This window comes from Octopus bimaculoides, chromosome 4, assembly GCF_046866305.1.
Source record: "Octopus bimaculoides isolate indiv1 chromosome 4, ASM4686630v1, whole genome shotgun sequence".
NCBI classification, from domain to species: Eukaryota; Metazoa; Mollusca; class Cephalopoda; order Octopoda; family Octopodidae; genus Octopus; species Octopus bimaculoides.
The window spans coordinates 43,817,680-43,835,494 of record NC_142931.1 but is presented as its reverse complement, the minus strand read 5'-3'; the positions used below and the strand labels follow the sequence as shown (position 1 = coordinate 43,835,494).

At 34.3% G+C, this 17,815-nt stretch overlaps 1 protein-coding gene across 3 annotated transcripts in view; it reads left to right on the top strand.

Annotated features, from left to right (window-relative positions):
* The first annotated feature begins 2,459 nt into the window (after positions 1 to 2,459).
* The window catches only part of LOC106874000 (fermitin family homolog 2), a 105,967-nt gene continuing 90,611 nt past the window's right edge, over positions 2,460 to 17,815 (top strand). Inside the window, exons 1-2 of one of the 3 annotated variants that reach the window (XM_014921553.3) lie at positions 2,460 to 2,641; positions 4,092 to 4,273. In XM_014921553.3, coding sequence (XP_014777039.1) covers positions 4,135 to 4,273 — 139 coding nt within the window. In that variant the 5' untranslated portion in view covers positions 2,460 to 2,641; positions 4,092 to 4,134. Of the gene's footprint in view, positions 3,035 to 4,091; positions 4,274 to 17,815 lie in introns of all 3 variants that reach the window. The other 2 variants (XM_089350664.1, XM_014921554.3) reach the window with 2 other exon arrangements.

The window sequence follows — 17,815 nt, the reverse complement described above, 5'->3', positions numbered from 1 at the left end:
TCGATTTGAAATATATTGCATTAAAACTGAAGATTAAAAGCGCAGTTTCTTTTGCACCATTCGGGTAAAGGTACAATAACAAAATAACATGTCACTCTTTTGTTTATTGGTGGTTCTGTCACACTTTAGCAATATTAGTTGAAGAATGAGGTGTTATACTGAGGTATTATACATGGATTGGGTGTGTGCTCTAATTGTTAGTTAGGACCTTAAGTTCACGGTCATAAGATCGGAGGGCTTGATCCTCACGCTGGATATCACGTTATGTCTTTGAACAAGGCACTTAACTTCATATTGCTCCAGTCCACCGAGCCGAAAATGAGTACCAGAAGCAACTATAATTAATCTTGCGATAGACTGGCAGAGTTTTAAGAGTAGGAGTGGCGAACGTCCTCTTACCCGATGCGCCAATTTCCGTTATATATAACAGGCCTCTTTCAGCTTCCATCCACCAAATTCGAAGGGCAAGACTTCCGCCAGTCTCCTCCGCCAAAAAGACACCCTTTTTTTTTTTTTCATCTTTTTCTAAAAATTTGCAGAAAAATACGGAGATTATGATTCTGAAAAAAATTTCCAAAAATTTTTGTAAAATTTTTTTTAAGAATTTTTTTTTTTTTTTTTCTAAATATGCGGAAAAATACGGACATTACGATTCTGATAAAAATTTCTGTAGTTATGGTTAGGGTTAGGGTCAGTGTTTTAGGGTTAGGGTATTAGGGTTAAGGTTTTAGGGTTAGGGTTTTAAGGTTAGGGTTTTAGGGTTAGTGTTGGGTAAAAAGTCAAAATTTAAGAATTTTGGGGGAAGTGGGGGGAGGGCGGAATTTCCCAATGCCGATTTTTGGCAATTTTCTCTTTTAAACAAACAAATGTGGGCGAAAACGGGGATGGGGAGAGGACGGGCGGAAGTCTTTCCATGATAAGACACTTGCCCAAGGTGCCGCGCAGACAGACTGAATCTAAAACTACGTGGTTGCAAAAAGAGCTTCTGAAACAAAGAGTTACATTCAAATGATAGAAAAAAATACGCGTTCAAAACTAAATCAACATAATTTAAAAATCAAAACAAAAATGAGTGATTCGGAGATATTATGAATTAACTGCTAGGATTTTAATGAAAATTAATATTACACGTTATAAACAATTTGAGATCGAAAAGCGCAACAGGCTCACTGAGTGGAGTCGAACCATGTATCAATCACTCCATTATTGATTACAATATTCTATTTACCAACTTGTTCTGCGAGCGCGAGTTGACCTCTTATCGGCTGTAATGGCAAAACTTAAGCGCCTGTCTTTAGAAAAAAGTCAGTAGGATTAAATGAACATGTTTCAGACCGATTTAAATTTGTTTCATTAACATTTCTTTTTCTGTCACTACCAAACGCAATTTTCCCACCCTTTTGTCAACCGGTAGGTCCTAACATCCTGTTTTTGTACACCGTCTCTTCTCTGACCACACATCATATAACATTTCTTCGCTTTGAATATCAATTGCTTCGTTTTGTGGGTTGCAAATTTATCAATAAACTTTTAACACTCCTATACATAAATATAAATAAACTTTTTCTTTGTATTGTCTTCTGTATCCATTCATTTTCTTTTTCGATTCGTTCAGTCAGTCTGTATGTATACGCACAAATTGATAGAAACGTAAATTCAAATAGATCTGATTAAACGTTCATGAATATAGAAACAGATAAATGCACACACATATAAAACGCGAGAGGTGTGTGTGTGTATTTGTTCCCTCTTTCGCCTCCTGCTGCTGCTCAAGCATCCCCGAGAGAGGGAATTGCTGGAATCGTCAATGACCATAGAAGGCAATCCTTAACGATATGACGAAGGAGTGGGGTAAAGAAAGAAGAGTTGTAAACAGAAAAGAATGAAGTCGAAACACTCAGGAGAAAGAGGATGGTAAAGGAAAAAGAAAAGACGTAAAAAAAAAAAAGGTGCTATAGTATTGGAAGCAGAGGAGCAGTAGAATTACATTCATAACCTTCACACATATATATATGTAAAAAGGTACTTTCACAGTGAACGAAACGAGACTCAAAGACATGCGAAAAACAATTAAACATGTACAAAGTGTCTAGAAGAGGAGGAAATAAACGCATGTGACACACATAAGCACGCACGTACACACATAACTAAAAAGGTATTAGAGAAATAAAGAAAATGAGGAAAGAAGATGTAAAGAGAGAATAAAAAACACCAGGACGAATAAATAAGATTCGAATGAGGGAGGGGAGAAAGAGAGAGAGAGACAGACAGAGAAAAGTAATTGACAATCAGAAAATGAAAAAAGCTAGAAAAAATCGTGAAAGAAAAAAAGAACGGAAACATGTGGGAGGGGAGAGGAAGAAAGAAGGAATAAATAGAATGAGAAGGATGTTGAGGGAACCAATCAGCGTGCTAGTTTCTTCTGCTCAACATACTACGTCATACGGCAGCGCACTAGCAGTGACCAAAGCAAGTTGCTTAACAAATGGCTAACTAACCGTCTCTTTACTTTACTCGTCCTGGCCTCTGGACTCACAGCAGCCAGTCGGGCGCTCATTGATAATTATTTATTTTTTTTAAATCCTGGAAGAAATTGCAGAAGGTGGAAACATTTAAAAACAAATTGTCAACTTTTTAAAAGGTATCCGTACAAGACAATATCGATTTATCTGGAGTTTATTTTTTCGAATATTGGTGCACGAAATACTTCACAAAAGTTACCTCTTTTACTTCTGCCGCTACCGCTTATTGTATTCTGAAGAGTCAGCTACACACGTACATATGCAGTGAAATAAGCAGTCTGTCTCACCACTCACACACATTTACGAGAGTGTCTCTATGTGATTGCGTAGTCTGCTAGAAATAACAATCAATTACCCTCAAATCATACCATTCCGTCTTAAACAAATGGATATTTTGGATACTGGAGAGTACATTACCTAAAAAAAAAAATATGGGTTGGTCACATCTAGACAGCATTTGATAAGTCATTGGACTAAACAACACGTTCTTTATAATTTATACGCAGGTCTATGTAAGCATGTATATATATATACGCAGTTGAAGCAGACATGTTTTGGCTATGTAATTGTAATGATGTATCAACTGCAAAATGAGTTAGTGATTTCAAATGATCATGACAATTAACATCATAGATCTATTAGAATATAGCCATGCAGGGCTTTTTACCATCATCAACGATGACAGCTGTAGTGGGGCGATATTTTAACCGGTGTTTGTATTTCCCTATATGGAAGCCGTTGTTCCAGTTTCGCACCCCTGTCATGCTGATTGAGCAGTTATTTCCTTTTTTAAACTTGTCATTGTCAGACAAAGTTTACATGTGTGAAAGTTTGTTAACAGCAACGCAAATGTATATTTTTCGTTTTGTGATCGGTGTTAAGTATTCAAAACAATTGGTCTGACAAAGCCTACTCTTCTGTGTGCAGTTAGATATATTTTTAGCTGTCATACATTCATACACGTTCACTGTCACATACGCCACACGTATTACATACATGTACAATTTGTTATCGTACACGCAAATCATAAACCAACTAGAGTGCTTTTATGCGGTTGTGCGACTTGCTAGAAATAGTTACTAAATTTCTTACATCGCATCCAACCGTATATTGGTCCTAGCTACGCAACTGAACAGGATGCTTACAGCTGGGACACTTTTCGTTATAATTCTGATTATTTAGAGCTGACCTGGGACTAAACTGCATATTTTTCTTTATAAGTTCGATATAAGTTTATTGACAGAGCGATATCTTTATAATACAACTTTGGGGGAAGGTAAGGGATACATACATATAACGAGATTAAGTTGTGATATCGACATTAGGAATTTATTGCCGGCACATTTGCTACTGTATAGCAGATGCACAATGCATATAAACAATATTGCAGACAGTATTTAGCCTGGATTGACATCTTAACTTTATTTTGATCAGTAAAAAAACTGAAATTTCTTGAAATAGCATTCCCTCCCATTTAATTAAGGACGAAGCTTTGTGTATGTTATTTCGTAATTAAATTTTACAATATTGAATGTTGTTTAGAATAATTGTTTTTCATTATTATTGTAGAACGTGAGTGGACCTAATAAGTTCCCTAAAGTGAGTGTCCAAGATGATGTCCGATAATGGATATATCGATGGCTCTTGGCAGCTGAATATAAACGTGACTGATTTAAATGTCGATATAGCTCTACGAGTGAAAGGTGACCTGCATATCGGCGGGGTTATGTTACAACTAGTCGAAGCCCTCGGTAAGTTAACGTCTCTGTTTTTCAGTGTCTTTTCCTCTTCAATGGTGGTTATTGTATAAACTGTAGTCGTATAAAAAACTCACTTCATTTGTATACATTTAAATAATTGACTTTTCGCTCTTTGAGTGATCTTTTATTACTACATTTAAGAACAAATTTGTATTCCAATCTTTTTTGTTGAATAGTCGGTCTTTTGGTTCTCAGATGGAAGGTATGTTTCAGTAGAGGTAATCTTTTTTTCAAAATTATGTTGAAAATGAATAAGCAACCACTATACGTTCGAACTTTGAAAGTGTTCCTGGCAGGCCATGCACGCTTTCGAGTTGATTATCGTCCTTTTGTTGTAACTGCGTATAGTATTAAAGAGGTGGCTAGAACTTGCTTATAAAACGGACGAAAGTTTATTACTTCTTGTTCTTCATCAGTTGGATCTATCAAGTGGTTGTTTAGTGGTCGTCTTACACTTTAGTCATGGCCTCAACTAGACGTTCGTTTTACTCAGTTTTTTTTTTCCATCTTTCTGTAACCTTCGTTCGAATCGTCTTATATCGGTATAATGACTTTTGACATTAAATAGACAAAATTGATTTTCTTTTCTTAATACATTTTGGTATATTTGACCTCTATCTTTCAAGCTGTGCGATAAAAATAACCCCTACTCCTGTAAAATGAGGCTTATCACTTTCATGTGTGAAGTCACTTAAAAAGCATCTTAGGAATGTTTACAGCATTTACGTTTGAATAACTAGAAATAGTCTGTCTACTTTAGATGATCATTTGATCTCTTATTCGATATAAGAAAAATTTTATCGGTTTCTAAAATAACTTTCGGTAGTATGTAGTTTACAAAATGAATTCATTAAAAACGAAACTTAAACTTTCTTCAATTAAAAATTAAAAAAAAAAAAAAAAAAAAAAAATTTTAAAAACCGGATAGCTAACATTTTTGAACAATTTGAAATTTAAAATAGTTTTTCTATTTCTCAAGCATTTTATTTCGCTATTCTTTAGGTTCAATTCCACTTTCCGGTTCTACTTGCTTAGAATTTCTTTTCGACAACTGTTGTTAAAGTATTTTAAGAACCGGAAGGTCCCCCCCCATTCTTTCAGGCGAGAACTAAAAGTAGGTAGGTAGTAGGTACATTGTTTAATGGGGTTCTGCAATTCCTCTTCTGAAAATCTTAGTGTCATGATTAAAGCTAACTGCAATTATCATTATTCTTTCTTAGAATTTTGTATTAATTTTTCTAATTTTCTTTTCTGACGTTTGACTGTAGAGAATTGTATAACTCTTGTTCGTCATTTTTTGAAGATGAATATTTTCACAACTTCAGACTTTTCCTCGATGCCGCCCACCCTCTTACTCTCTCTCTGACTTGTCTATCACCATCACCCAGTGCCATTCTTTTAAGTTTCCATAATTCTCAGTTCATACAAATTTCATGTTGACCTATTTCTACATTCGCTTTGACCCTCCACTAACCTGTTCTCCAGGTTCTCATCACTCATTCTCACCGCATACTCATACCATTTACTGTCTGTTTAGGAATTCTGTTAAAATTAAATCTTGTATACCGGAAGCATTTTCTTAATTGGTTTTAATTTTGGACCAGTCTATCACAAAAAGTCGTTCCCCCCTTTTTATTTATTTATTTATTGATCAATTGAATTTTATAAACTTTTTCGAAAAAAAACAAAAAAAAACAGCACGAAATCTTGGGTTCTTCGAACTTTGAAGAAAAAATTCATTTCAATAGTTTTTGACTTGTTGGGCATCGGATCAGGCGAATAATTTTACGCTTGTCATCCGTGATCGAATACATCTTATGATTCAACTATACCATCTTCAGGTGGATGTATTGGACTACATTATTTAATGTGCTCCTCTTAAAACACTAAGGTATCGTACTTTTTGACCATGTTACGACACCTGTGCTTTTCTCCAGACTCTCTACTGCTTCTTCTTTTTCTCTCTTCTCTGGACACTTTCCTCTATCCGACGAAGAGCCATGCTTGAAATGTTATTTCTACTCATATTTTCCCATTTAACACTTGCACTGAGCGTTAGGTCCAATTAACCTGTTTTTCCTTTTTAATATTCTTGGATTTGCCTATCGAATTTTAAAGCTGAAAAACTCGACCCGTTCATTTTGCTGTTGAGAATGGCTTCTTGCTGTCTGAGAACGATCCCTTTTAGGAGTGATTGTAATCTCTTTAAGAACTTTGACTTTGCCGACATTGCAATAAACATTCTTAAACATAATTCGGATTATTTATTCTTTAACATTGTGTATCGCCTGTAAACTGTTTTACTAAATATGCATTAATATGCATGTTGTGACAGTTTTCTTTGACTTAAATGATAGAAAATTATTTGTATAGTTCACTCCGATACAAATTAATCATAAAATGCTTTTTCTCACCATTTTGTTTTTGGTTATTGTCGCTGTTTCCTCTAAATTTTTACCTTTTGGAAATACCGGTATCTCTTCAGATTAGGTTGAGGACTCAGCTTGTTTGAACAGTCGTTGATCAAATGTTTGAGAATGACCTACATATTCGGTACACTAGATTTGTCAAAGTTTGGTTGTGTGTCGAAGTGGGAGCCCTCACTAGTTAAGTCAATACAATGTTGACTTGTGTCTGTATTCACTTTCAGTGACTTAGTCCACTGTTTCTTATCGTGTGCCTGGATAAAATTACTGCGTTTAATAAAATTCATAATGCTTAAAACTTTTTAAATGTGTCCAACACCATAGTAAAATCAAGAATTATGTGGAGGCAAATTCTACTTCGCTTTTTATTAAAGACTGGAGGTAGGGAGGTACCAAAACTTCAGTTTTGGTGGGGAGATCTGGTGTCTGACTGAGAACTACTGGCTGTGAAAACATAGCAGCATTAAAATTGGTTACTGATTTATTGACCTGCTATGTTGAATTCAATTCCTTCTGATTGAACAAACTGCCTGTGATGGATCAATGCCCTCTATTTCGGTTTCTCTCATCTGGTTAATGCAACAATGATGGAGATAGTCACAGGCTTTCTATGGAATTTTGTGATTTGGATCAAGGATTAAGAGCAAAGAATTATGCAACTTGTGAATAAGTAGATCTTTCCAGTAAAAGAGATGTATTCAAAACGAAAGAACATCTTGAATGAGTTTTCATTTTAAGCCATGCTAATAGTGATAGCAAGTAAATTTCCAGAGTTGTTACCTTTCTGATTTCTCTGTTTTGAGATAGATTTTTTTTTGCCAAAACTAAATACATGCACGTAACAACAGACTACATATTTAAAGACAAGTTTATTTTTATATTGTAATAGACTTCCTATGGTATGAAGTTGTTTATCAACACACTTCGTATTCTGGCAGACATGCTAACTTTTCTACTGCTATTAGAGTGGCCTCTTCTCCCTGGATGTGTACCATTGTCACACAGGCATTCTTGACTCATTGGTCTTGCTTATCTTTATTCATACTGTGCTCACTCCATTTATTTTGCTTGTTTTTCCTACTCAGAATGCTGTTCCTCTGGAATTTCTCCTTGTCCATTTTTTCTGCCGCCTTTGACTTCCACTATGTTAATCACAGCAGTCTTGGAAAGCTTGCAAATAAGGAAAAAACAAATAAATAATTGATTATACATACCCTCAAAACTTTCTCAGCTACATTTCACACTTGAATAATTTGTTAGTAATTTAACATTCCTCCAGAAGAATATTTGAAGAGAAGTAATATCTTCCAGATTTGAGGTAGTATTGCTGTCAAATGTATCACCACATGACAATACAAACCACTGAGAGTCATTATGTAGTTGCTTGCCCTTCTAGAAATAGCAAAATAGTTGCCAAATCTCTTTGAAACCACACACTATCATCTTTAGTAAAAGGAAGATTACATTGTATAGTGTAGTCCTTGATATACTTTGTCTGACAGTAAGATATAATCATAGCTTTTGATCATTGGCCTACTAGATTAGGGCTGCTCTGGGGCTAAATAGAACGACTTCCTAAAGGCATAACTGAAGCTTTTTATTGCAAAAGGAATTATCTTTTGCTTATTATATTCAAATTATTATTGCTTATAATTATATTCAAATTATTCAGTTTCTCTTTGAAGATAGATTCCGTTGGGATCAGACCCACTGCAGTTGTTTTAGCATGTGTCTGCACAGAAAACTTTATTCTACACAATCTTAGATAACTTAGCTGTATGACATTGACAGCCACTGCTAAAGTTACTTGTTCTTCATGACTGCTATTCTGTCCAAGTCATCTCAATTGCTCAAGGTCAGAATTTAGTTGCCAGCCTTCTGGGACAGTAGTACCAGTATGACTTTATAATATTGAAGTTTTGAGTTTCCATCTTGGGCAGATGTATGTCTTATGAATGAAAGTGATTGAGGGAAAATTGTATGAGAGCCCATCATGTATATGGATATGTTCTTTAGTCCGTTCTTGTTGCAAGACAACTTCGTTAGTGCTGGTGCCATGAAAAGGAAAAAAAGCATCCAGTACATTTTGTCAAGTGATAAAGTGTTAGGAAGGCTGAAACTAAGATATTACAGCATGACTCACTGTGCATATTGTTTTGAATTTTTGTGCACATAGTACATAAAATGTAACCTTATCTCTTTACTATGAAAAATTACCATTCTGTCTTAAGAAAAGTCATGTCTATGCTTTTCAGGAATAGTTTTTCTCAAATCTAGGTGATGTCACTTCTCCAAATGCATTCTATTAAAAAAGTGTTAAAATTGCATCCCATCATGACTAGATGAATTAAGATGAAAGGTGGTTGAGAAAGTTTATTTTATTTTATAAAACACTTGTTTGGAGCAATCTGTTATATTTATTTAATGTTAATTTCGTTAACTGATTTAATAGCATGCATTACCAAACCCTGCAACATACATTACACAAACTATTTCCCTTGAATTGAAGTACTGTGACACTAAGAATCTATTGTTTTTGTAACCGATATATTGTCAGTTGTACTTTCATGTGTAATTTTGTGTTTGGGGAGAGTCATTCTCTTTTAGTGCCTTATTAATTTAACACACTGGTCTGATGTCCATTCATTTATTATTTTTTACTAAAATGTTCGTTATGACTTGCAACTTTTACAGAAGTCAGCTATTGAAAAAGTTGCAAGTCGCAATGAAAATTTTAGTAAAAAATAACAAATGAGTGGAAATCAGACCAGTGAGTGTGTTAAATTAATAAGGTACTAAAAGAAAATGACTCTCTCTAGACACAGTAAAATATGCTTCAACACACGATTTCACATGAAGAATCTTGCAAACCACATACAAAAACGAAATTTCATGTGTAAGTTACTCTGAAAATATTAAAAACTTTAGCATTTTTGTTTCTGTGTCCCCATTTGAATTACAAACATTTCTCATGACTTGTTCCTCTACATGAGTTGCAGGCATGGTTGTGTGGTTAAGTGTACTTCACAACCACATGGTTCTAGGTTTGATTCCACTTGGGAACATAGCTTCTAACATAGATTTAGGTTGATATAATCGGCCAAAATTGTAGACATTGGTAAGAAAATTGAATGCTTAAGGATGAAATCTCTTCAGATATTTTGCTCTGCACCAAGTTACAAACACTTCTTTATCAGTCTTGTAAGATATGCAGGGACCAGTGATTAACCCGTTTCAAACTTGTAACCAACAACACTGTTCACTAACTGCAATACGAAGTTAAGAAAAAATATAAACCTATCTTAGAAAGAGCTCTTCATCTTAATTTTCTTTCATGTCTTCTAGTCTCTCTATTACTTTATTAGTATGTCTCTTGTATTTTTATGTAATTCAGCTTTTATCTTAACATATGCCTTCTCATCTAACATAATCTACTTAAGAAATTCTGGTTTCAATATGGCTACTTATTTTAGTGTTTGTTGAATCTGACTTGCCTTTGGATGTTGTATTGCTTGTTGTCTTTGTCACAAAGATAACATTTGCTTTGTTTACTGTAAATGGTAGTTTTTGGGAAGACATCCTTAGTTTTTTTGAGATATAGAACTTAATCTGTTTACCTTCATACTATTTCTTAGTCTGATAACTTTTGTTTTTAAATACTTTATTATTGAAATTCTTTATTTCTGTCATAAAACTTTATTGATTAGTTATGTAAACGGCTTTAATCATAACAGTTCACTGATTTGAATGCGTAAACTTTCTGTAGAAACTTGTTTTAAAGTCGTATCAAATTTTTCTGCATCAAATGCATTGCCTATCTTAATAATTCAGCTGTCAAGAAATAATTTTTTCTTGAGATATTGAGGTGATGTAAGTAGAAATGTATGTGCATGTCCATATTTCAAGCATTGTATGTGAAAACTTTAATAATTCACACACATTGTGTATTCTAAAGTTCAAAAACAGAACAAATAGAGTACAAGGGGCCTAGTACTCCAAGACAACTGATACTAAACAAATGAACTCATTTCTTATCAATGATTGCAGTGTTACGAAGATACAATATATCTGCACTACTTTAAATTAGGTTACTGGAAATTAGCTATTGACCATGAACAAGAGACTTTGCTGTTTTCAAGTTAAAAACTGTCAACTGCCTAGCTTATTAACATATTTTTCTGTTTGTTCAATGATGTTAACTTTGAAAAATATCGGGAAAATTTATACAGAAAAGAGTATTTGAGGTTTATATTTAAATATATAATTTTTAACATCCACTTTTCCTTGCCCACAAAGTGGCTGGAATTTGTTGAGGTGGATTTTCTATGACTGGATGTCTTTCCTGTTATCAATCTTCCTCTTTCCAAGTAAGGTTATTTTAGCCATAACCAGACATGTTTTTATGGTAGATTGGAAATGGACTCTCCTAACATGATGGTGACACTTGTTTACGACTCTCACATGGTGTCAATGTAAGGAGACAAAAACACACATATTTAAATCAGTTCTTCTAAGTTCGCTCACAAGGCTTTGGTTAGCCCAAGGACAATAATAGAAGACACTAGTGGTACTGAAGCTGAAACCATGTTGTTGGGAAGTAAAGTTCTTAACCCTTTTGCATTTAAAACTGACAATATCCAGCCCCAATATTCCACTTGTTTTATGTTTAAAATGAACAGATTCTGCTTATCACATCTACCCTGCAATGTCATTGTAAAAATAAACAATTACATCAAAATCTCAAAACTCAGATAATTCTCTGAGATTAATTCAAAACATTGTGATTAAAAAAAGGTATTAAATTTGACAGAAATTTGAATGCTAAAGGGTTAAGCCAGCTAGAAACAAGTATCATATATCAAAAAAATTCAAAACTCAATGCCAGTGTAAGATTTTTTTTACAGACATAGCTATAAAGCATTAATCAAAAACATTTGTTGCAAAGACAATACTTCCATATTTGTATGCTGTGGTGGCCTATTTTGTTTGTTATCTTAACTAACTCTCTAGACACAGTTTCCTCACTCTTAACATTAACAACCCTGCTGTTAATTGTTATATATTTTGTTGGAAGTACTTTCCACTTATAGTTTGTTCTGAAAACCTCCCTCCTCTTGTAATTTCAGTAAGTTTGGACTTAAAGTTCTTTTGTTTTTTTTCTCTGCTTCTCTGTTCTTTTATATTCCAACTAGTTTTCTTGTCATGAAAGTGCAACTGCTCAGTATTTTTAATGCCAGTAAATCAAAATTTCGTTTTGCTTTCTATTTTCCCATGCATGCCTAGATTTGCATTAAACTTGTGAGAAATGTAGGTGTGTCAGCTATTTTTGCTTGAAACCAGTACTGAAAAATTTTGCTCGCTGATGTTTGTTCAACCTGCATCACACTATTATTGCATTCATACTTCTTTTGTACCAATTGTTTGGATTATATATTTTCTTGCATCCACATTTCCCATAATTTTCTATCATGGCTTGCCACTTCATCTTTTGATGTCAGTTATCTGATGTGTCATTAATTTATTTTTATTTGTCGCTTATCTCCTTGTATGTGTGTGTGCAGGGAACTATTTTTTAATCCCATTTTTTTTTTCAACTCCTCATTATAGGAGTTGTAGTTGATCCGTTAATTTCCCTACAAATTTGTGTTAATCTCATTTCAATAGCTTTAAATAGACAAAACGAAATATGCTTGACTTCAGCATGTTTACTCTGTCAAAAGTTACTAAACTCTAATATGCTTGGTAACTACTTCTTAGTGTAGCGATAAAAGATAACCTTAATCAGCTCTATAAAAGCTTGTGGTCTTACTTAAAAAGAAAAAAAAAAAAAATCAACAAGTGCCCATGACCTTTGCAAATTCTTAGACTAGTGAGATTTATGCTGTTGGTGTTCAGTTAGAACCTATATAGGCCACTGTTTGTATGGGTGGAGCAGAAATATGAGAGTGCTGCAATTCTGGGAAAAGGAGCGCAGGGTAGTGTGTTTTGAGTGGCAGAGGTAAGGTACAGTGACTGGAGGAGACAGGTGATAGTTATGTACTCAAATTTTAGAACATTATATATATAAATATAAAAACACACAATCATCATCAGACCTGTTTTCCATGCTGGTATGTGCTGGATGGTTTGAAAGGATTCAGCAAGCTATAGAGCCATAACATAAAATGGTGTATTTGTGTACCTGCTTGTATATGACATGTTTATTTGTATATAGGTGTTGAATATTTTTCCACTTACATTTCTTATAGTGATGGATTCTTTTTATTAGATTGATTCTATTCAAGTTTTTCAAGATTCTTTTACCACTGTTTAGCTCCTTTCTCTTTCAGTAAAGCTTATTTCCTATTATTTCTCATCTATATGTATTGCTTTTAGTTTTGTTCACTGTTTGACAAGCTGTTTTGATGACTTGAAAGACAGTTATTCTGAATTTTGAATAAGATTTTATCAACTTCATCATTGTAATTCTTTTTTCAGCTAATGTTATTTACTGATTTTAGTTTTTTTTTTTTTTTACAATGACCGACACCAAATACATGTATGGGAGCATAAACACATTTTTTGTAAAGATAGTGTATTTGGAATTGAAATTGGTTTTTGATTACAATAATAATTGTGTGTGTGTGTGTGTGTGAATTTGATTGGTTACCCTTTGTGTTTCTCAGATGTAGATTTATTTGGATACATGGAATCATTTGTATGTGCATTGTATAATTAAAAGCAAGACCAGACTGAATAGTTATTTTGAATAGAATTAAGTTGTTGAAAATAAGTAAAATTAAGTTTTGTTTCTAAAATTAAATTTTAAAAGAATAGAATATTTTGCTTCAAAAGGGTCCTTGAATAACTTCTTTATATTGCTATTGTTATAGTGTTACTTAGTTATGATATCCAATTATATTCAGTTCATTTTTGTACAATCAACTCCCATATGCTCTCTTACCCCTCTGTCTCCAACATAACTGTAGTTTAATGGTAAGCATTGCTTGATATATATATGACCTATTGCTTCAATTAATGTGATCTTAAACTTTTCATGACCATTTTTTTATTAAAAAAAAAAAAGGTATTTTGAATCTTGAAATTAAGAATTTGGAGGGATTTCTGAATTTTATTCAACAAATGTTGAGCACGAAAGTTTTCAATATTATAATGGAAGTTTTTAAATTGAAATATGAATACTTCAATACAAACAAGATTTTTATCTTAGGACCAGAACAGGATATTGTAACTCAGTATATTACTGGTATGTTTCTTTCTGGTTCATGAAAAATGAAATACATTGCTAAATTAAAAAAAATTTAGTGCAATGTTCTACCAATAGTTATCCTGCCAATTTTAAGTTCAGAGAATTGAGCATTTCAGATGTGGAAAGGGAATGGTCTAGTTAGCCTTATGGGTTATGTTTGGTGAGATGGATGCATGGTTAACTGGTTTCTCTTTATTTCAGTATTAAGTGGTGGGAGGAGAGTATACAGTTATCATGAGGGAATGGATTGGCAGTATCAGTAGAGCATTTGACATGCCATATAGTATGTGGTTATGTCACTTTGCATAGCACCTTTTACTATAGCTCTAGGCCAACTAAAGCCTTTCAGGTTTGGAAGACAGAAACTGAAAGAACCTGTTGTGTGTGCATACATGTGAGAGATATATATATATATATATATATATATATATACACACACACAGATGTGTGTATTTGTGTCTCCTTGTCTTTGTCATAGTTGTAAATGTCACCATCTTACAGGTGGCGTTGTTAGTTTCCAATCTTCTGGAAAAACATGTTTGCTTTGGAAAAATATTACCTTGCTTGGAAACTGAAGGTTACTGATAGGAAGAGCTTGTGGTCATAGAAAATCTGCTTCAAAGAATTCCTTCTCGCCTGTGCAAGCACAGAAAAGTGGATGTTCAAATAATGACTGTTCTGAGTTCAAATTCTGACTAGACTAATTTTTCACTTTTCTTCCTTCTGACAGCTCGTCAAATATTGGGATTAATATAATTGAGGGCAACCTTGATGGTTGTTGTAACTAAGAAAAGGATAGTAGGATTCAATATTTTAGTGTTTTATTCCATGAAAGATACAAATTTTTAAAAATATTATGAGGTAAAGAAAATGCAAAACGTATAAAGTTTGCAGGCTCTCTGAAATTTATAACTTTAATGATTAATGGTGAACCTTCGTAGGTTAGTTTGTAAGTTAAATGTGAGCAGGGAGAGAATTCTACAGTCAAATATTTGGAAAGGAAGAACTAGAAATGTTTAGCATGAATTGTGAAGGTGGGGTATAACTTAAGATGATAGAAATGGGTGTTTTGGTGGATGGCGAGTGCTGATAACTAGAGAGAAGAGATAATACTTTATATTAGGGCTGAGACAGCATAGCACTAGGTTATAGTATTTAATTTCATTGTGCTCTGTACACCTGTATCTTCTTGCTGTGACCATAATTGAGGTAGATCCGGTTAGAGAACACCTGTTCTTTTGCTTTTGATATTGGAATAAGTATGTCGGTGATGTTTAATTACATAAAATGGGTTACATTATGGTTTTATAAAAATTGATTTTTCTAGCTTGTTAAAAGAAATCGGTGAGTAACTTCATTTAATGGTGAATGCCCTTGATTATATTTAGTTGTACATATTTTACCATTGAAAACTTTAAATTTAAACTAGATTAAATTTCGTCTCATCTATACATAAGCATGATTGTGTGGTAAGAAGTTTGCTTCCCAAGCACATACTTCCTGGTTCAGTCCCACTGTGGCACCTCAGGCAAGTATCTTCTATAACTCGGGGCTGATCAAAGCCTTGTGAGTGGATTTGGTAGATGGAAACTGAAAGAAGCGTGTGTGTGTGTGTATGTCACTTTGTGTTGACCTGGCATGATTGTTGTAAAAGAGGATCACTCAAACAAACAGGTCATTTATTTCCAATGTTCTACCAGAACATATTTCGCAATGGGGAAATATTCACCTTGCTCAGAAACAGGTAAGGGTTAGCAACTGAACAGGTAACCAGCCATAGAAATCCTCAAACTACATCCAACCCATACAAGCATTGAAAGACATTAAATGATGATTATTATCTGTTTATATTCGTCATGAAGTGCTCTCTCTCTTCAGCAAATTCCTAGTTACATGGTCTGTCGCTATACATGTCACACTCTTCACATGGCATGTGGTTTTTTTTTGGTTTTTTTGTTATGCCGCACCTACCTAGAACTCAGTCATCTCTGATTCTGTATACAATAAGAAATAACATGTTTTACATGCACAATTCAGGCTGCTTTCCACCAGTGAAGTGAGCACATTTTGCATGGCTTACTCATTGTCCTTGAACAGTCATAAATTAGATCCTAAACAATATTCTTATAGGGTGTTAGATTAGCAGAATTCTTTGTCAAATAAAATCCCTTGCATTCAAAATCTGCTGGGACCAACTTTATCATTCATCCATCTGGGGTCAATAATATAAAATACCAATCTAGTGCTAGGCTTAATGTAATTGACAAAATTGCTCCCTTCAAAAGTACTGATTTGGTGCCTACACTAGAAACCTAATTCATCCAGAAATGAATTGGCAGAATTGGTATGTTAGTCATCATCATCATCATCATCATCATTATTGTTTAATGTCCGCTTTCCATGCTAGCATGGGTTGGACGATTTGACTGAGGACTGGTGCAACCGGATGGCTACACCAGGCTCCAATCTAATTTGGCAGAGTTTCTACAGTTGGATGCCCTTTCTAATGCCAACCACTCAGTGCTTTTTAATATCTAGTTGGGCTGTTTTTAAATTAATTTTTTCAAGGCCACTGAAGCTCTCCATCTTTTAGGAGTTGCGGAAGTCATTTGGTCAATATATGAGTTACTATATACAGGTGGTGTATGTGTGTACACACGCACGCGCACACACGCACACACATCACTATTTAATGTCCAGCTTTCTTTACTGGCATGTGTTGAACTGTTTGACAGGAGCTGGTGAGCCAGAAGACTGCCACTCTCTACTGTCTGCTTTGCCATAGTTTCTATGGCTGGATGCCCATCTTAACACCAAAATGCATACTAAAAAAAAAAAAAAAAAATTGTGTTCAGATTTGAACTCGGAATATAAAGGAAGCCATTTAAACACCTTGCATCACTCTAAGGATTCTCAATCTCCCACCTTTATAATTTCTCATTAGGCACAAGGTCCACTTTTTTTGAGTGGAAAGGTTAGTTGGTTATATTACCCCTTTAATTTATTATCCCTGAAAGTATGAGACAAAGTTGATCTCAGTATGATTTGAACTCATTGGAACAAATACTGTAAACTGCATTTGCAGAATTGTTAGAGCATTGGGCAATCTACTGGTCTTAGATTCATTTCTACTATTGGTGCAAGGCCTGAAATTTTGGGAGGGGGGCTAATTATATTAACCCCTGTACTCAATTGGTACTTAATTGGCTCCAAAAGGATGAAAGGCGATGTCAATTGTGGCAGAATTTTGGAACATGTAGATGAGATGCTGTTGATCATTTTGTCTAGGATGTTGACAATTCTGCCAGCTTGCTGCCTTACTAGTAATAATAATGGCTTCACGATTTTGGCATAAGGCCAGCAATTTTAGGGTGGGGAAGGATGTTGCTTCATTAACTTCCGTATTCAACTGGTACTTATTTTATCAACCTCAGAATGATGAAAGGCTAAGTTGGCCTTGACAGAATTTGAACTGTGTGCAAAGAGCTAGAAGAAATGCTAATAAGCATTTTGTCCAATATACTAACAATTCTACCTACTTGCCGCCTTAATAATAATAATGTTACAAATGCAAAAAGTCTACTGAAGGATAGTCGTAGTCAACTTCGTTTCTGAAAATGCAAAAGACAGATTTGAACCAAAGATGAAGGAAATTAAATACTGCAAAATATTTTTTGTCTGCTGGTTCAGTGCCTCTCCCCTTCCCTATTCTTCACTTATTAGAAATATACTTCATGTACCTAGCTTTGGGTGGGGTCCAGGTTCTATATTACAGCCTAAAAATTCTGTTACACACCCTTGTAGATTTTATTTTTCAGTTACATCAACATTGACTGGAATGGATTGTATTTCCCCACT